This window comes from Podarcis bocagei, assembly GCF_964188305.1.
Source record: "Podarcis bocagei genome assembly, chromosome: 15".
NCBI lineage: Eukaryota > Metazoa > Chordata > Lepidosauria > Squamata > Lacertidae > Podarcis > Podarcis bocagei.
This window is the reverse complement of record NC_138141.1, coordinates 40,813,667-40,829,458: the sequence shown is the minus strand read 5'-3', so window position 1 is coordinate 40,829,458 and position 15,792 is coordinate 40,813,667. Positions and strand designations below refer to the sequence as shown.

Here is a 15,792-nt window from a genome sequence, read left to right as displayed (position 1 = left end):
TGAATGGTTTTTCATCAAATCCCCACTTTCTTTAAAACCTCACAAAGCCATCACCAAAGCAAGGGAGCTTTGCCTTCCTCAACGTGCCCCAACCCCATGTGTTCTGGACTAAAACTCCCACTGATCCCAGTTTGAATGGCTGTGTTTTGGACTCCAGTTCTCAACAGCCCAGCTCAGCAGAGCCATTCCACCTCTCCGCTTCACAGACCTCCCTGCCCACTTATCTTTGACCCTCATGGTGCTCCCAAACCACTGTTGGGAGGCAGATTGAATCATAAACTCCAGGAAAGATGCTCTCGGGAAGCGGGTCTTTATATAAGCTGTTGACACCGAGTCTCTGCAGAGGCCTAACTTAAAAGGCGTCTTTCTACAAATTCTCCGTTGGGTACATTGTATGTGTGTGTTGTCTCCTTGGTAAACGCCGCACATGCTAACGGTCAGTCTTTAAAGGAGTTTCTTCAGCCGCAGGAGAAAGCTTCGCTGCTTCATTGCTGGTAGAGGTAGGTGAGATGGTAGCCATGTACGTGGGGTGACTGATATCGACACCTTCCTTCCTTCTTTCCTTTGAGGGCCTCTTGTGCAGCCTGAAGAGACAGGGTGGGAAAACTCCCTAAGAGAGGAGTGGGGAACCCATTTTCCAATGGGTGTTGCTGAAATATCCAGCAAGGATGCACAACATCCCCGATCGATGGCCCTGCTGGAATCAGGAATCCAACAACATCTGGAAGGCCACAGATCCCCATCCTTCTTGTAAGTGCCCGGTAAATGAAGCTACCTAATACCGAGACCATTGCTCCATGAGGCTCAGTATTGTCAGCACTGACTGGCAGGGGCTCTCCAGGGTTTTGGATAGACATTCTCAATTTTTCCTGGAGATGCCAGGAATCAACCCTGGGGCCACTTGACCGCAAAAGCCTGTACTCTAGCACTGAGTTACAGCCCTTCTGCAATCCTCCCCTGGCTCTGTTAGGAGAAATTTGCACTGAAATGCAGATAAACATCAGGATTATTCTTTTCAATTCTCAAACTGCTGCAGGGATGTAGAGAATGGAAAACGAGAAACGCAGCTGAAAATGACAGATCCATCCATCCCTAGTCAGTGGTGAGAATTATGGATTTCATTAGACGTCCCCTGCGCACCCCTACCAATCTGAGCACAGTTGATGCTCCTCACTCACCTCTTCTTAGACGTACTTCCCGGAGGCAGGTCAGAGTCTCGCGACAGTGAGCACACCTGTTTTAGTTTCCCCTGCATCTTTGCACCGCCTTGGAGGCCCCAGGTATCACGCAGCTTCATCAGCTTGCCACAGTCGGGCAGAACAACCATGTCGGGACTTTCCAACCGGCAATAAGCTTTCTGGAATGAAATACGAAGACATGCACAAAACCAACGCAGGACTGGTTGCCTCTGACTCCACTGTGTGAGGATTCCTGGCCTAAATTAAGCTGTGAGGCATCAAACCACACACTTGAGTGTGTCCCGTTCGGTGGCTTGCGGCACTTCAAAAATGCAGCGCTGGAACGGAGGACAAGTGTCGTCTTTGAATGCTCAAAAAGAGCTCTCACACGAGCTACTGCTCCCCTTCTGCTCCCATTGTATAGCACCCAGATATACATCTCCATTGTTAAATAACGGTGCAGAAATAGTAGAATACAGGACAAAGCTGGAAGCGTTCAGGCATGGCCAACTTCTTTATAAAGTGGCACAACCACTGGGTGCCGCTATGGCTTTCTCAGTGAATCATTATGGAAAAGCTGCAATTTAAATGCAAAGCCTACGAGGCCCTTTGTCGGGTGGATGTTTGCAGCTGTGCAAAGCTCCAGTGAATGCCTCACCCCCACCTCAAATTACCCCCCTCTCCAAAGATTCATGAGGACATGGTTTTGCACTTTTTACCCAGCCCAGAAAGTTCAGCTAAACTTTACAACTGTTGACAGTTCAGCCCTAACTAGGTTAGCAACAGGAATAGGAGAAAGGTTGTAGCTCAGTGGACAGATCATCTGCTTTGCATGCAGAAGGTCCCCAGCATCTCCAGGCAGGGCTGGGGTAAGCTCTTGCCTGGTAACCCTGGAGAGCTGCTGCCAGTCAGTGTAGACATTACTGAGCTAGGTGGACCGATAGTCTGACTCTGCAACATTCCTGGCTTGACCCAAAGGCAGCCATGCTCACTGCCCCAACAGCTGGCACAAGCAGACTGTCCACTAGGATAAAACAGATGCTTTGCGCACCATTAAAGTTATTTAAATGCAGCCTGTTATTCAGTAGCCTTTCTGCTTGATTTAGATCCTTGTGATGTCTTTAATTTTCCAGAAGAAAACCTCCTCTGCTAACTCTCCTTTTTCATGGGGCTGGGAAATCACACATTAGCAAGCCCTGAGCAGCACAGAACACCATCGATCATAGCAGGGATTTCAACAAAGCAGTGATGACTCAGTCTGTCCCGCTCATCTCCCAGCCTTAATAAAAACTCATAAAAAGATCGAGTTAATATACTGGCAACGCTGGGGCATTTGCCAAGGATCTCTTTGGTGCTATCCGATAGCCCCCACACCTCTGAGAGAGGTGTTATTGAACACGTTGCCTTGCTAGTTCAACCTAAAGGCCCATCTGGGCCCAGTATTCTGCTTCCAACAGAGGCAAGCACTGTAGGATGGCAACAGCCCTTGGCCACAGACCTGTTGCTTGAGAGAGACTGCCTCTGAACAGTCCTATTGCCTCTTTATTGCCCCCAAAGGAGCTTAAAATAATAAAAGTGGGTGAGTGTGGAGAGAGAGAGAGAGAGAGAGATGGTAGGATCCTGCAGGTAATCTGGTTCAACCCCTACTCAATTCAGGATCTGCAATGTAGGGCTAAACTGCAGGAGGCATGGGGGACCTTTGGCCTGCCAGGCGCTGCTGAACTACAATTTCCATCAGCCTAGCAAGCTTGGCCAGTGATGGCTGTGATACCTAACAACTCCTAGTGCCCTTGGTGAGACTTTGGTTCTTCTTTGGGGGAGGCCACGGCTGTTACAGTGGCATATGAAAACTTTAAATGTGTGGTGCTGATATGGACTCTTGCTTCCTGTCCCCACCTCTCTCTGGACCACTTCAGCCAGGATAGTTCAGTTGGTTAGAGCGTGGTGCTGATGAGGCCAAGGCTGCAGGTTCGATACCCGTATGGGGCAGCTGCATGCTCCTGCTTTGGGCTAGGTGACCCTCAGGGTCCTTTCCAACTCTATGATTCTATGATCTGCCAAGGCTCTGGCTAGAGAAGAAATCTACTTTCATTGAGAGATTCATATATTTTTTTGAGGCAGGGTGGGAAAACATAGTAATAATATAATAATAATTTATTATTTATACCCCACCCATCTAGCTGGGTTTCCCCAGCCACTCTGGGCGGCTTCCAACAAAATATTAAAATACAGTGGTCTGTTAAACATTAAAAGCTTCCCTAAACAGGGCTGCCTTCAGATGTCTTCTAAAAGTCTGGTAGTTGTTCTTCTCTTTGACATCTGGTGGGAGGGTGTTCCACAGGGTGGGTGCCACTACTGAGAAGGCCCTCTGCCTGGTTCCCTGTAACTTGGCTTCTATCAGTGAGGGAACTGCCAGAAGGCCCTCGGCGCTGGACCTCAGCATCCGGGCAGAACGATGGAGGTGGAGACCCTCCTTCAGGTATACTGGGCTGAGGCTGTTTAGGGCTTTAAAGGTCAGCACCAACACTTTGAATTGTGCTCGGAAACGTACTGGGAGCCAATGTAGATCTTTCGAGACCAGTGTTATGTGGTCTCGGCGGCCGCTCCCAGTCACCAGTCTAGCTGCCACATTCTGGATTAGTTGTCGTTTCTGACTCATCTTCAAAGGTAGCCCCACATAGAGCGCATTGCAGTAGTCCAAGCGGGAGATAACTAGAGCATGCACCACTCTGGCGAGACAGTCTGCGGGCAGATAGAGTCTCAGCCTGCATGCCAGATGGAGCTGGTAAACAGCTGCCCTGGACACAAAATTGACCTGCGCCTCCATGGTAGGCTGGATGTTGCCCTGTTACCCAGCTGCCTATTGCCACCCTCCACTGCTTTCTCTGCCGTGTCAAAGGAAGCATCGCTCTTACCAGGAACTTGGCCATTTGGTCGGTCTTGCTGTAGCGGTACAATCTGCACAGCTGCTTCTCGTCGAGGGCTGAGAAGAGGGAGACAAACCTCCAAAGCATCCTAGAGCAGGCGGCAAAGGTGGGAGGAGAGAGGGAACTTAAACACGTCACTGTTCCATGGAACGTGAGACAGAGAATGGTGCCAGAAAGCGAGATGGTTGCAAAGAGAGCTAAAGGCTAAAGGCCAGACTTCAGGCAGGGGACATGCCTCAGGTGCATGCAGAAGACCCTGGATTCAATCTGCAATGGCGTCTCCTGGAAGGGCCAGGAGATACCCCTGTCCGCAACCCCAGAGAGCTGCTGCCAGTCAGTGTAGACAACAGTGAGCTAGATGGACAAACAGTCTGACTCTATAAGTCAGCTTTCTGTGTTCATATGGAAAGAGCTGCAGTTCCCAGAGTGGTTTAACAACCTGTCCCTCTTCAAAGGGAACTCTGGGACTTGTAGGCCAGGGAGAGGGCATCTATCAGCACCTTTAGCAAACTACAGCTCCCAGAATTCTTTGGGGGAAGCGATGGCCGCTTAAAGTGGTATCATAGTGCTTTAAAGGTATGGTGTGAACACTGCCTAATAGACATCTCCTCGCAAAGTGTCTAGCTCTGAAATAACACTATAGATTTCTTTAGTTATTTAGTTTACTAAAATATGCATTTTTTGGTCAACGTTTTGCCCTAGCGTATGCAATTTTGTACATGTTACATGGCTCGGTGCGCTGCAAAATTTGGAGAAGTGCAAATTTCAAACAATTTGGAGAAGTGCAAATTTCAAACAATGGCAGATTTTGGTTCTTGCAGTGTTCTGGGAAGTACAGATTTATAAAGGTTTGCCTTTAAAAAGTGACCTTAATCAATTTTCTCCCCCCATCCCTGGTTGCTTGTCTTACAGAAGTATTAAAGAGAGTTGATAGATACAGGAGCCTTTGACCTCCTGGTGGCCCAATTGATTAAACCAAATCAATTATTGAAATCGGCCTTTGATTAGCTACTTTTCATGGGCAATATAGTATGTCTTGACAGACTTCAATGATACTTAACAGCCCTTCCCTGCTTAGCAAGATATTGAACTACTCCCAGTATTGAACCATCTGGTTTTTTGCACTGCCATAGCATTCTGCCATTGTCCTTGTAAATCACCCACTTCTGCCCTTTCACAGCCCTATTTGGAGAGTACTGTAAACAGCTTTAGAAGAAAGAAAGAAAAATTGATTATCTTATTATCTGCTTGCAGAGAGCTGGGCAATTGGAATTCTTTCAACCCTCTTGATCCTTAAGTATTCCGGTAATGAAAAATAAACATTTGCTCTTGGCTCCTATACAGATAACTAAAGAGATTCTTGCTAGAATTTTGCTTTGGACTCTGCCTGACAAACCTGTAAAGCATGCAACTTTTTCTAAGGTGGAGGGGATGACCTGAGACCTAACGGGCTAATTTCATGAATCTTGCACCATTAATGCTATGGGGTTTACATCTGAGCAGATGCCTACAGGATTACCTTGTTAAGTCTTGTATTACTTACCCATGTCCCTGCTTGCTTCCCACCTACACAGCCTGGAACTTTGTAAACAAACAGATTTAAAAGAGCCTCAGCGAGGAGATCCAAATTTTAATCATTGAGGGCCAATTTTAATCAATGAAGCTGAGAGCTAAAATCTTTTTAAAAAAAAAAAAAAAAAGCTATCATGGTGCTGGTGATTAAATTGTAATGGGTGAGGCAAACATGAAATAAATAATTGCCTCCCTCCTCACAATGAATTATAGCTCTTATTTATTAAATCATAAAGCGCCCCCCCCCCATCCTTCAGTAGTTCAGAACAACTGAGGATTTGGTCATATGCAAAATAAATTAAAGTATATTTCCATATGACCTCAATAAGTCTGTACTTTAAATACAAAAGATACAGAAGGAAGCAGTTTTGATAGGGGGCAAAAAGCAGGGAAAGTGTCCCCTCCAGTAGCAGAGGGGTACAGTCAGTGCTTTTTTCTGGGGGCACACAGGGGTACGCATACCCCTAAACATTTTGTGAATCTAAGTTTGGCCTCATTGAGGGGCAGTATTTCAATATGAGTGGGAAAATGGGAGTACCCCTAAACAATTTTTTTTTAAAGAAAAAAGCACTGGGTAAGTTGTTCCTTGAGGAATTGATTCAAGACTAGCAGTAATGCTACCTGCCTTAGGAGTCTGCTGGTATGTTGCAAATAAACGCAGGTTATGGAGGTGCCATGACATTTTTTATTAACTCTATTTCATCACAAAGAAAACAGGCTCTGTACAGAAGCTACTTCCAAGCAAGGGAGCCCTGTCTTTGGTAATATAGTGGTACCTCGGGTTAAGAACTTAATTCGTTCTGGAGGTCCATTCTTAACCTGAAACTGTTCTTAACCTGAGACACCACTTTAGCTAATGGGACCTCCTGCAACCGCCACACGATTTCTGTTCTTCTCCTGAAGCAAAGTTCTTAACCCGAGGTACTATTTCTGGGTTAGCAGAGTCTGTAACCTGAAGCATCTGTAACCCGATATACCACTGTAATACAGTATATGCCAGAGGGAACTGTTGCAATATACTCTCAGCCCCTTAAAAGAGTGCTGCTATTCAGGGAAGGGCACCCACAAGTGGATTCTGCACTTTGGGATGCTGTTGCGCAGCCTCATTCCGCGGAACCGCGGAAGGCCCCCCCTTACTTCTTCCAGTGCTTCAGCTCCCAGGTCTTGCAGTAGTGCTGAAGGAACATGTTGATATGGTCCCCGAGGATGGTCAGGTTCTTCCGGGTGCAGCTCAGCCTCTTCTCCTTCGGGAAATCTTTGGGCAAATTCAGCTTCCGCAGGCATTTCTTGAAGGGTCTCAGGAACTCCTTACACTGGGGAGGGAGAGAGAAGAAAGTGGTGGTGGGGGACTGTAGGCAAATCTAAAAAAAAAGTAGTATAAACACCAACAACTGGGAAACACTGGCCTGTGAGCGCTCCAGTTGGAGAACAGCCTTTACCAAAGGTGTCATGGGCTTTGAAGACACTCGAACTCAGGACGCAAGAGAGAAATTAGGTAAGAGGAAGGCACGTTTGGCAAACCCACACTGTGATCAAATCCCGCCTGGAAACCAATGTCCCCACTATGGAAGGACGTGTGGATCCAGACTTGGCCTCCACAGTCACTTACGGATTCACTGTTAAAACTGTTTATGGAAGACAATCTTAATCACCAAAGCATTACCACACACTGGCTTTATTCACTAATATATGCATGCTTATGCACACTTTACTATTCTATGCATTTTTGTATACTGTACTTTGCCGGGGAACCTCACTGCAAATTCAGAGACCTGCAAATTTCAAAGGATAGCTGTTTCGCTTTGTGTATTGTTTTGGAAACTGCAGCGTTCTCCTTTATACGTGAACTGAATCTGATTTCTCCTCCATCCCTTGAGAGTGTGTGTATGTATTCTTTGTATTCCAGGAGCAATGCCCAACAGTTTTATGGCCCACGGTTTAAGGAACCATGTCCTATGGGTAGGAATGGCTTTCTTTCTCACTATTTTGAAGGTGTCCTGTGTCAGTCCATCTGCGTAGTGGACAAGCGCATCTCCCGACGGCGCGACTCTCGTGAGGGTCTCTCTGTGTGACGTCTCACGGTCTCGGCAGGTTGGAAGCTGGAGCTCAGTCGCCTGCAAACATTTGGACACCCAAGAGGTCACTTTCTTGGGTCCCCGCAGGTAAAAAGTAAGCAAAACTGCAATCTCTAAGCAAAAGGCCGGTCAAGGAAAGAGGCAGAAGAATCAGCTGAGACAATGATAATAGTGTGGACATACAGAGCCAGCTCTATCCTTAGGCAAAATGAGGCAACTGCCTCAGGTGACAGACTTTGGGGGGCGGCAGCAGCCCTCATTGTGAACATAAGAAGAGCCCGGCTCCGGGGTCAGGTCAGAGACCCGTCTAGACCAGCATCCTGTTCTCACAGCCACCAACCAGATGCCGCAGTGGGAAGGCTGAAAGCGGGACCTGATCCCAAGAGCACTTTCTATAAGTAAAGTTCCCAACGATTGGTATTCAGAGGCATACTGCCTTCAACAGTGGAGACAGACCACAGCCATTGCAGCTAGTAGTCATGGACAGCCTTAAAGGTGAAGGGACCATTAGGTCCAGTTGCGGACGACTCTGGGCTTGCAGTGCTTATCTTGTTTTATTGGCCGAGGGAGCCAGCATATAGCTACTGGGTCATGTGGCCAGCATGACTAAGCCACTTCTGGCAAACCAGAGCAGTGCACGGAAATGCCGTCTACCTTCCTGCCAGAGTGGTACCTATTTATCTACTTGCACTGTGTGCTTTCAAACTGCTAGGTTGGCAGGAGCTGGGACTGAGCAACAGGAGCTCACCCCGTTATGGGGATTCGAACTGCCAACCTTCTGATCGGCAAGCTCTGTGGTTTAACCCACAGTGCCACCCGCGTCCCATGGACAGCCTTACCCTCCATGAATTTGTCCAATCCTTTTTTTGAAGGCAGCCAAGTTTGGAATTATCGCCAGCTTCTGTGGGAGCCAATTCCATAGGTTAACTATGTGTTGTGTGAATAAGTTTCTCTCCTGAGTCTCCCAATAGCCAGCTTCACTAAATGACCCCAGCAGATCCATATTGTGCATAAGTTTATACGCCTCTGCCATGTCCCTTGCCCCCCCCCACTTGCCTATTTTGGAAACTGAAAAGTATTGGTAACTTTCCAAATGCATAGTCAAAGGAATGGTTTTCTTCTCAAACAACTACAAAAATGTACCCATTACACAGACCTGGCAAACCTTGTTCCTCCACTCTTCTAGGCCTGCCATTCTTCCGGCAGTTGCTTCTCCCATGGCCGAATTCTCCGTTAGCCAAATCCCGCCTCTTCCCTTCTCCTTCTCTGCTCCCTAGGGACTCTCTTTGGGGGCCAAGGGACCCAAAGATGAGCTGGGTGTCGTGGGCCACAGTCCGGCCTGTGTGGGTGTGTTTGAATCTAAGCCGGCGTTTGTGACCTCACCTCTGAGGCGAATTGGTTCCAAATTCCTATGACAAGCGAAGGAAGAGGGATTGCTTCCCTGAGAAGAAACAGGGGGAGTGTTTGGTTGTGTGTGTGTGTGTGGCTTAAGTCTCATCTCTTGATGGCTCCCATCATTTTAATGCCTCCTCAGATGTCTGAAGGAATCATGGTCTCTTTTCGAGGAATTTTGGTTGTTCTGTGGAGGTGTGAACGACGACAACAACAACAAAAACACATTCTGCACTGCCTCAGATGCACTCTTTCATTATTCTCTCATTCCTCCTGCAGGAGAGACTTAGTCACCGAAAGTTGTTGGCAGGACTAGTAAGCATTGGTCCAAATTAAATAGAGGGATTTCCCCTTTAAATACAGGTTTGTTAAATTTATCCTGCGGGCGTTCAACTTTCTGTAAAGTGGTATCCCAGACAAGCATTGGAATCTGTCTCAGATTTACTTTTTGAAAGGAATAAGAATAATTATATCAAGAATTTTCCCACTCCCTGTACGCTTTATTCTCCGGAAGGTCACTGTGCCCTTTTGCACAATTTTCTTCCTAACAGTTCTCTCTGTCGGCCTCTTTTCTTCCATTTCAAGCTTCTAAGAAGCCTCTGATTTCAAAGGGGGAGATGCCCTCCTTCTGCCTCTAGGCCACTCTCCTCAGTGCTCCTCTGATATATTTCCATCTCTCTCACATGGTTGAAAACATTTTATTCTTGCCCCTCGAAAGCCCCCGTATGTCTCTGCTGAGGCCCTGATCTTTGTGCTGTAAGGGAACACAGAAAACTGCCTTATACTGTTAGGCTGCTCCATCTAGCTCAGCATTTCCTACACTGACAGGCAGCAGCTCAGCAGGGTTTCAGACTGGGATCTTGCCCTCATCCCTTCTAGAGACGCCAGGGATTAAACCTGGGACCTTCTGCATGCAAAGCAGATTCTCTGCTGCTAACATCAGGGCAGGTGTTGGGATCATGGCAGTGGAGCTAACTCTTCCCAAGCAATCTGAGGCTCCTTTGTCTTGTGTGTCTTTGCTCTGCCCTCTTCATCCCTCTTCAGGTTCTGGGGGACCAGAGGGAAGAGGAGCTGCTTGTCACAGGAGCGGAGACAGCTTGACTTCCTCACCAGCCTGCCTCATCTCTGCCTCTTGACCCGCCTTCTCTCCAGCCTCCGTTTCTGCCTATGATTCTGGATTGCTCCCTGCTGCTAAACCCTGTTACCTCTTCAGCTTCCGCCACCGCCTCCTCTGGGTCTGCTGCCTCTTCTCCCTCTGCCTACTCATCATTGTCCCACCATCAGTGCCCTGGCTCTGAGCCTTCTTGCCTTGGGGGTTCCCCCCCAGCTGCTGTGTTGCCTCTCACCTCCTCTGCATCCAGCCAATCCATGACAGCTGAATGGTGCTTCCCCCCTACAAAACCAAGGTTCTAGTCCTCTTGGTTGTGGGCGAAAAGTGTTTTAAATGGGAATGCAGAAAGTTGCCTTTGTTGTTCTGCCCACGTTTGCCTCTGGCCTCATCCACCACTGGCCTGTGGGCTCCCAGAAGCGAATGCATCCCTGGCCTAACAGTAGGGCCGGCTCTGCTGAAGGCGAAAACCTCAGAATAAGTCTCTTGGAATATCACAAAACACAAGCAGGTCTGTGACCTTTCTGGCTATAATAACACTTTGATGCTGAATTTGGGAATGAAGCAAGCAGCATCCCTCTCCTGCGTCAGATGTTTGGGAAATGCAAATTAAGCCCCCAACGAGGAGATGTGCGTAACAGATGCCAACAATACAAATTACTTAAGGCCTCTGGAAGCCAACTCCTTTGTTCTGATCAGCTCTGCTCAATTCACCAGTGGACGGGACTTTGCCCTTTTAATTTACTGGTGACTCAGTACCAACTTGGCCACAGTGGAATCTGTCGAGTGTCTTTATTGATGTCTGAAAATGCTCCTTTGCATGAGAATGAAGAAGAGAACTTCCATGTAGCTGTCTTGAGACCCTCTCCTGTCTACTGCCCTTGGTAGAACGCGAGGGGCCAGACGATGGCCCAATTTGGAGATTGTGTTGCAGCACTGAAAAGAGGTTGGCATGCTGGACTAGGGAGACCAGTATTCAAATCTCCCACTCGGTCATGAAACTCAATGGGTAGCTTTGGGCCAGTAATTTCCTATTGATTTAACCCAGGGGTGGGGAGCTAGTGGATCTCTGGGTGCAGCTGGAGTCCTTTCCCCATGACTATTGACCAGAAGGTCCTGGGTTTGGTCCCCAGAACCTATAGCACAGGGATGGAGAATCCTACAGACTTCCAGATGTCCCTGGACTACAACACCCATCTTCCCTGACTGTTGGCCATGTTGGCTGAGGCGGATGGGTGTTGGCGTCCAGCAACATCTGGAGGGCCACAGATTCCCTGCCCATGGCCTGACCTAATCCTTAAAACATTGTGAGAATAAGACAGAGGTGGCAAGAGATATCTTGGAGTTCTTTGGAGGGAAGATGGAAGTTAAGTGTCATAATAATAAATTTTAAGCATTATTTATTAGTTTAAAACTTAAGCCCAAGACATTTTGGCAGCTGGGTCAGCCCCCATTATGATGTCCCCCCCCCCTGCTTGGGCAGAAGGGGTGAGAGAAGATCTAAATCGGTAACAATGAGGCAGGAGGAAGATCAACACCAGGATCTGCTGCCCTAGTAAATCCTGCTGCTTGAAGCACTTGCCTCACCTTGCCTCATGGGTGAGCCGGCCCTGCATCTGGTCCAGCAACCTATTATCACAGGGGCTGTTCCCTTATGGGAAGCCCACAAGGAGGATCTGAACATAGTAGTCCTCTCCATACCAGTGAATGCCCAGCAAAAGTTGCTTCTCTAAGTCCACCTGAACTCTGCAGGACTTAGGTCTGAACAGACATGTTTCAAATGATACCAAGGCTGCAGTACTGTACCAACTTACCTATAGGATTATGCTGTGTTTTCTCATTCGCACACCACAATCCTATGTGTGCAGTGATGATAGGTGCTGTCAGAGCTGCTTCCAGATCCTAGCTCACAGAGGATCACGCTAGCCAGCATTCACTTTATAAAAGTCTTTATTGAGTTACAGTTTCCATTCTCAAGCTGCTGCGGGCAGCTCTACGTCTTATGGGTTAGACCGGCGAAGCTCCGTCTGAGTCTCCGCCCCCTGTGCACCAGCTTACTAACCTAGTCTTACTCCACCTTTTCCGCCTGACCGTTCTTCTCTGGGTCCCTCTGCCCCCCGTGGTCTCTTCCTTCCGGGATTCTTCTGACGCGGACCCCCCGGACCCTCCTGTCTCCTTGCGCCGGGCTTTAGGACCTGGCTCCCTTTCCGGGCTGCTTACTGCGCCACCTTCCTGTGCATTTGAACTTGCCGCGCGTGCCCAACCTTCCACTTTCCGCCTGACCGTTTCTTCGCTCCCCGATGGAGGTGTGGCCACTCCTGACTCGTGCCCTCCCTCCTGTTGCGAGCTGCCAGCGCTTGATACCTGGCGCCCTTCTTCTCCCCTGCTCTCTGTTGGTGACGCTGGTCCTGATTTCCAACTGCTCCCCTCTGAGCCCCCTCTGGACCCTTCTTCCTGGGGTGTCCCCCTAGGTTCCCCCCTTGTTCTGGCCACTGGTGCTCCTTTCTGTGAATCTTCTGATTCACTGGAAAGACTCGGAGATCTCGGGTCGTCGTCATCACTCATCTTTTCCTCTGCCTCCTCCCCCTCGCTCTCTGTTTCCTCCCTTGCCCTCACCTCTGCTCCTGAACCCCTGACAGGTGCCCATTGGGACTGGTAGGGTGGAAGGGAGGGAGCCCAACACTGGGGGGCGCCAGCCTACTGACTACCCTGATTGAAGCCTCCCTGAGGAATGTGTGTATATAGGATTGCAGCCTCATTCCCAGTTACGGATCTGTACTGATTTACAGTGGTACCTCAGGTGACAGACGCTTCAGGTTACAGACTCCGCTAACCCAGAAATAGTACCTCGGGTTAAGAACTTTGCTTCAGGATGAGAACAGAAATTGTGCAGCGGCAGCGGGAGACCTCATTAACTAAAGTGGTACCTCAGGTTAAGAACTGTTTCAGGTTAACAACAGACCTCCAGAATGAATTAAGTTCTTAACCCGAGGTACCACTGTGTAAGCCCACAAACATCATTTGCAGAAATAACAGCAACAATCTTAAGAAGTAGGAAAATCTCCCCAAACAGCCCAATGAGGGCTGGACATGCTCAGTGGCCATGCTAGCTGACTGTTTTGAGGGGGAGACAATGGAATGGAGTATCTTGAAATAGGGCATGGCTGGCTGGAACGCTGAACAGGAGCACTCTGCACCACAAAATTTTTGCAAGGACAGTCCAGCTTAAGGGCCCCTCTGGATGGATTTCCCCCCCACGAATGCGCAATAAAAAGGCTATATTGGGGGGGGGCCCAACGTATGTCCATGCCTGAACCAGACTGGACGATGCTTCGGGTTTGCTATGTTTGAAATCTTATTGGGGCCCAAAGTGCACAAACTCTAAACCTGCTTCTGAGTGGTCAGGTTTCATGATTAAAACAACCACCACCTAGAATCATAGAGTTGGAATAGACCACAAGGGCCATCGAGTCCAACCCCCTGCCAAGCAGGAAACAGCTAGGTTCACCTGTGTGAACCTTCTAAATGTTTTTGGACTGTGGCCCCCATCAGTCCCAGACGCCATGACTAGTGGTCAGGGATGTTGGCAGCCATCATGCAGCAACATCTGGAAGGGCCACAGAGGTTCTGCGTCTAACCATTGCACCCTACCCACTGCAGATAATGGGTTGTTTCCAAAATTAGTCCTATTAAGAGCAGACCCAATGAAATTAAAGGAGGTGACTAGGACCAGGTATGCACCAGACATTTAAAGTACACCCCAAGATTTCTGGGAACTGTAGTTTGTTAAGGGTGGTGAGAATTGTAGCTCTGGGAGGGGGTAAACTGCAATTCCCATGACTTCTCTCTCTCTCTCTCTCTCTCTCTCTCTCTCTCTCTCTGTGTGTGTGTGTGTGTGTGTGTGCACACGTGCTTTAAATGTATGGTGTGTGGGCACCTTTACTTTGGACAATTAATTCCAGTGGCCTTCCTCCAGTGGCCTTCCTCTGAGTAAAACTTAATTGAATATAGCCCAGTCTTTCTGACACACCTTGATAAAGGAAAAAAGCAACGGCCAGATCAAGCATGCAGGCTGCCAGTTGCCCACCCCTGTGCTAAGAAGACACAAGTTTCAGATTTCCAGAAATGACATCCATTCCAGATAGGGATTCAGGGACTCGGCCTATGCAAAGCCTTGGCTGAAATGAACCAGTGAAACTGGTTATGCCATTGCACCGGCCATGAAAGTGGGTTTATGACTACCTAGCTCCGTGTCTGTTTATGCAAGAGTTTGCATTATGCAAGATTGTGCACAGCAGATGACGTTGCTTTGTTCTTAGTAAGAGGTGAGTCAAGATGTCAGAGGTTAACAAATCTCTTTGAACTTCCTTTAACTGCAGACGGACCCTTTCGGGGAAAAGAAAGCAGATACTAAAATGGAAGTTCAAGTGGAGCTATCGCAGTTTGGGGGCGGGGAATGTAATATAAACACCAACAACTGGGAAATGCTGGACTGTGAATGCTCCAATTAGAGAACAGCCTTTACCAAAGGTGTCATGCGCTTTGAAGACACTCAAACTCAGGAAGAAAGGGAGAAATGTGCTAAGTGGAAGGCACGTTTGGCAAACCCTCACCATGATCAACTCCCGCCCAGAAACCTATGTCCCCACTGTGGAAGGACGTGTGCAGTGCTTTTTTTCTAACAAAATTGTTTAGGGGTACTCTCATTTTCCTACTCATGTTGAAATACTGCCCCTCAATGAGGTCAAACTTAGATTCACAAAATGTTTAGGGGTGTGCATACCCTTGCGTACCCCCAGAAAAAATGCAATGGGTGTGTGGATCCAGAATTGGCATCCACAGTCACTTACGGACTCACTGCTAAAACCCTGTTTTGGAAGACAATCTTACTTGGCTATGAGCGATCGCCAAAAAAGTAGATATTTATCGTAGATCCCAGTTGCCAGCTGGATTTTTCTGTGTGTGTGTGTGTTCAAAATTTGCCTCATCTTCACATTGGTACTTGCAACGTCAGAGGTTGCAGTTGCAGGGTGAGTTGGGAACATGACTGGAGAAAGAGTTAACGGCTTGCAAGGACCTGGAGAGTTCAGAGTGAGCTTTGTGGCTGTTGGCAGATTCTGAACCCGGTGAGAGCCTGCTTTAGTTTGGCACATTTCACTATGAACACATAGTCTTCCCCAGAGCCGATTTCTTGCATGTCAAATTGATGTGGCGGTGCCAGTTTGATCACAATTCTCCAGTGCTCGAACGACGAGAGGTGGCAGAGGGCGCTTAGTTCCCTTGGAATAATATTTGTAGATTTGACTGAACTTGAGAGGAGAGTGGGGAGTTAAGAGGTGGGACTTGCGTATTTCATTAAGCCTGCTATCCTATTTTCTTCCGTAGTCGGGTCAGTGATATAATTGTGTTATGCATTTCCAGAGCAACACAGGGGACGTGAAAGTTACATTGCACAGATACCATCGAGCATAATAGCAGGTCTGATTGCTGGACCATCTACAACCAGCAGTGATCATTTTAGCGCAAGCAGGAACGGGGGA

General features: G+C 48.1%; 1 protein-coding gene across 1 annotated transcript; it reads right to left on the bottom strand.

The window, feature by feature from the left end:
- Positions 1–289: 289 nt before the first annotated feature.
- On the bottom strand, positions 290–9,124 carry CHCT1 (CHD1 helical C-terminal domain containing 1). Its single transcript, XM_081171513.1, has 6 exons — positions 8,909–9,124; positions 7,660–7,791; positions 6,815–6,990; positions 4,094–4,193; positions 1,179–1,357; positions 290–584 (listed from the first exon to the last, which is right to left on the bottom strand). The coding sequence occupies exons 1-6, from the start codon at positions 8,969–8,971 to the stop codon at positions 431–433; spliced, it is 804 nt and encodes a 267-aa protein (XP_081027639.1). The 5' UTR covers positions 8,972–9,124; the 3' UTR covers positions 290–430.
- Positions 9,125–15,792: the final 6,668 nt, after the last annotated feature.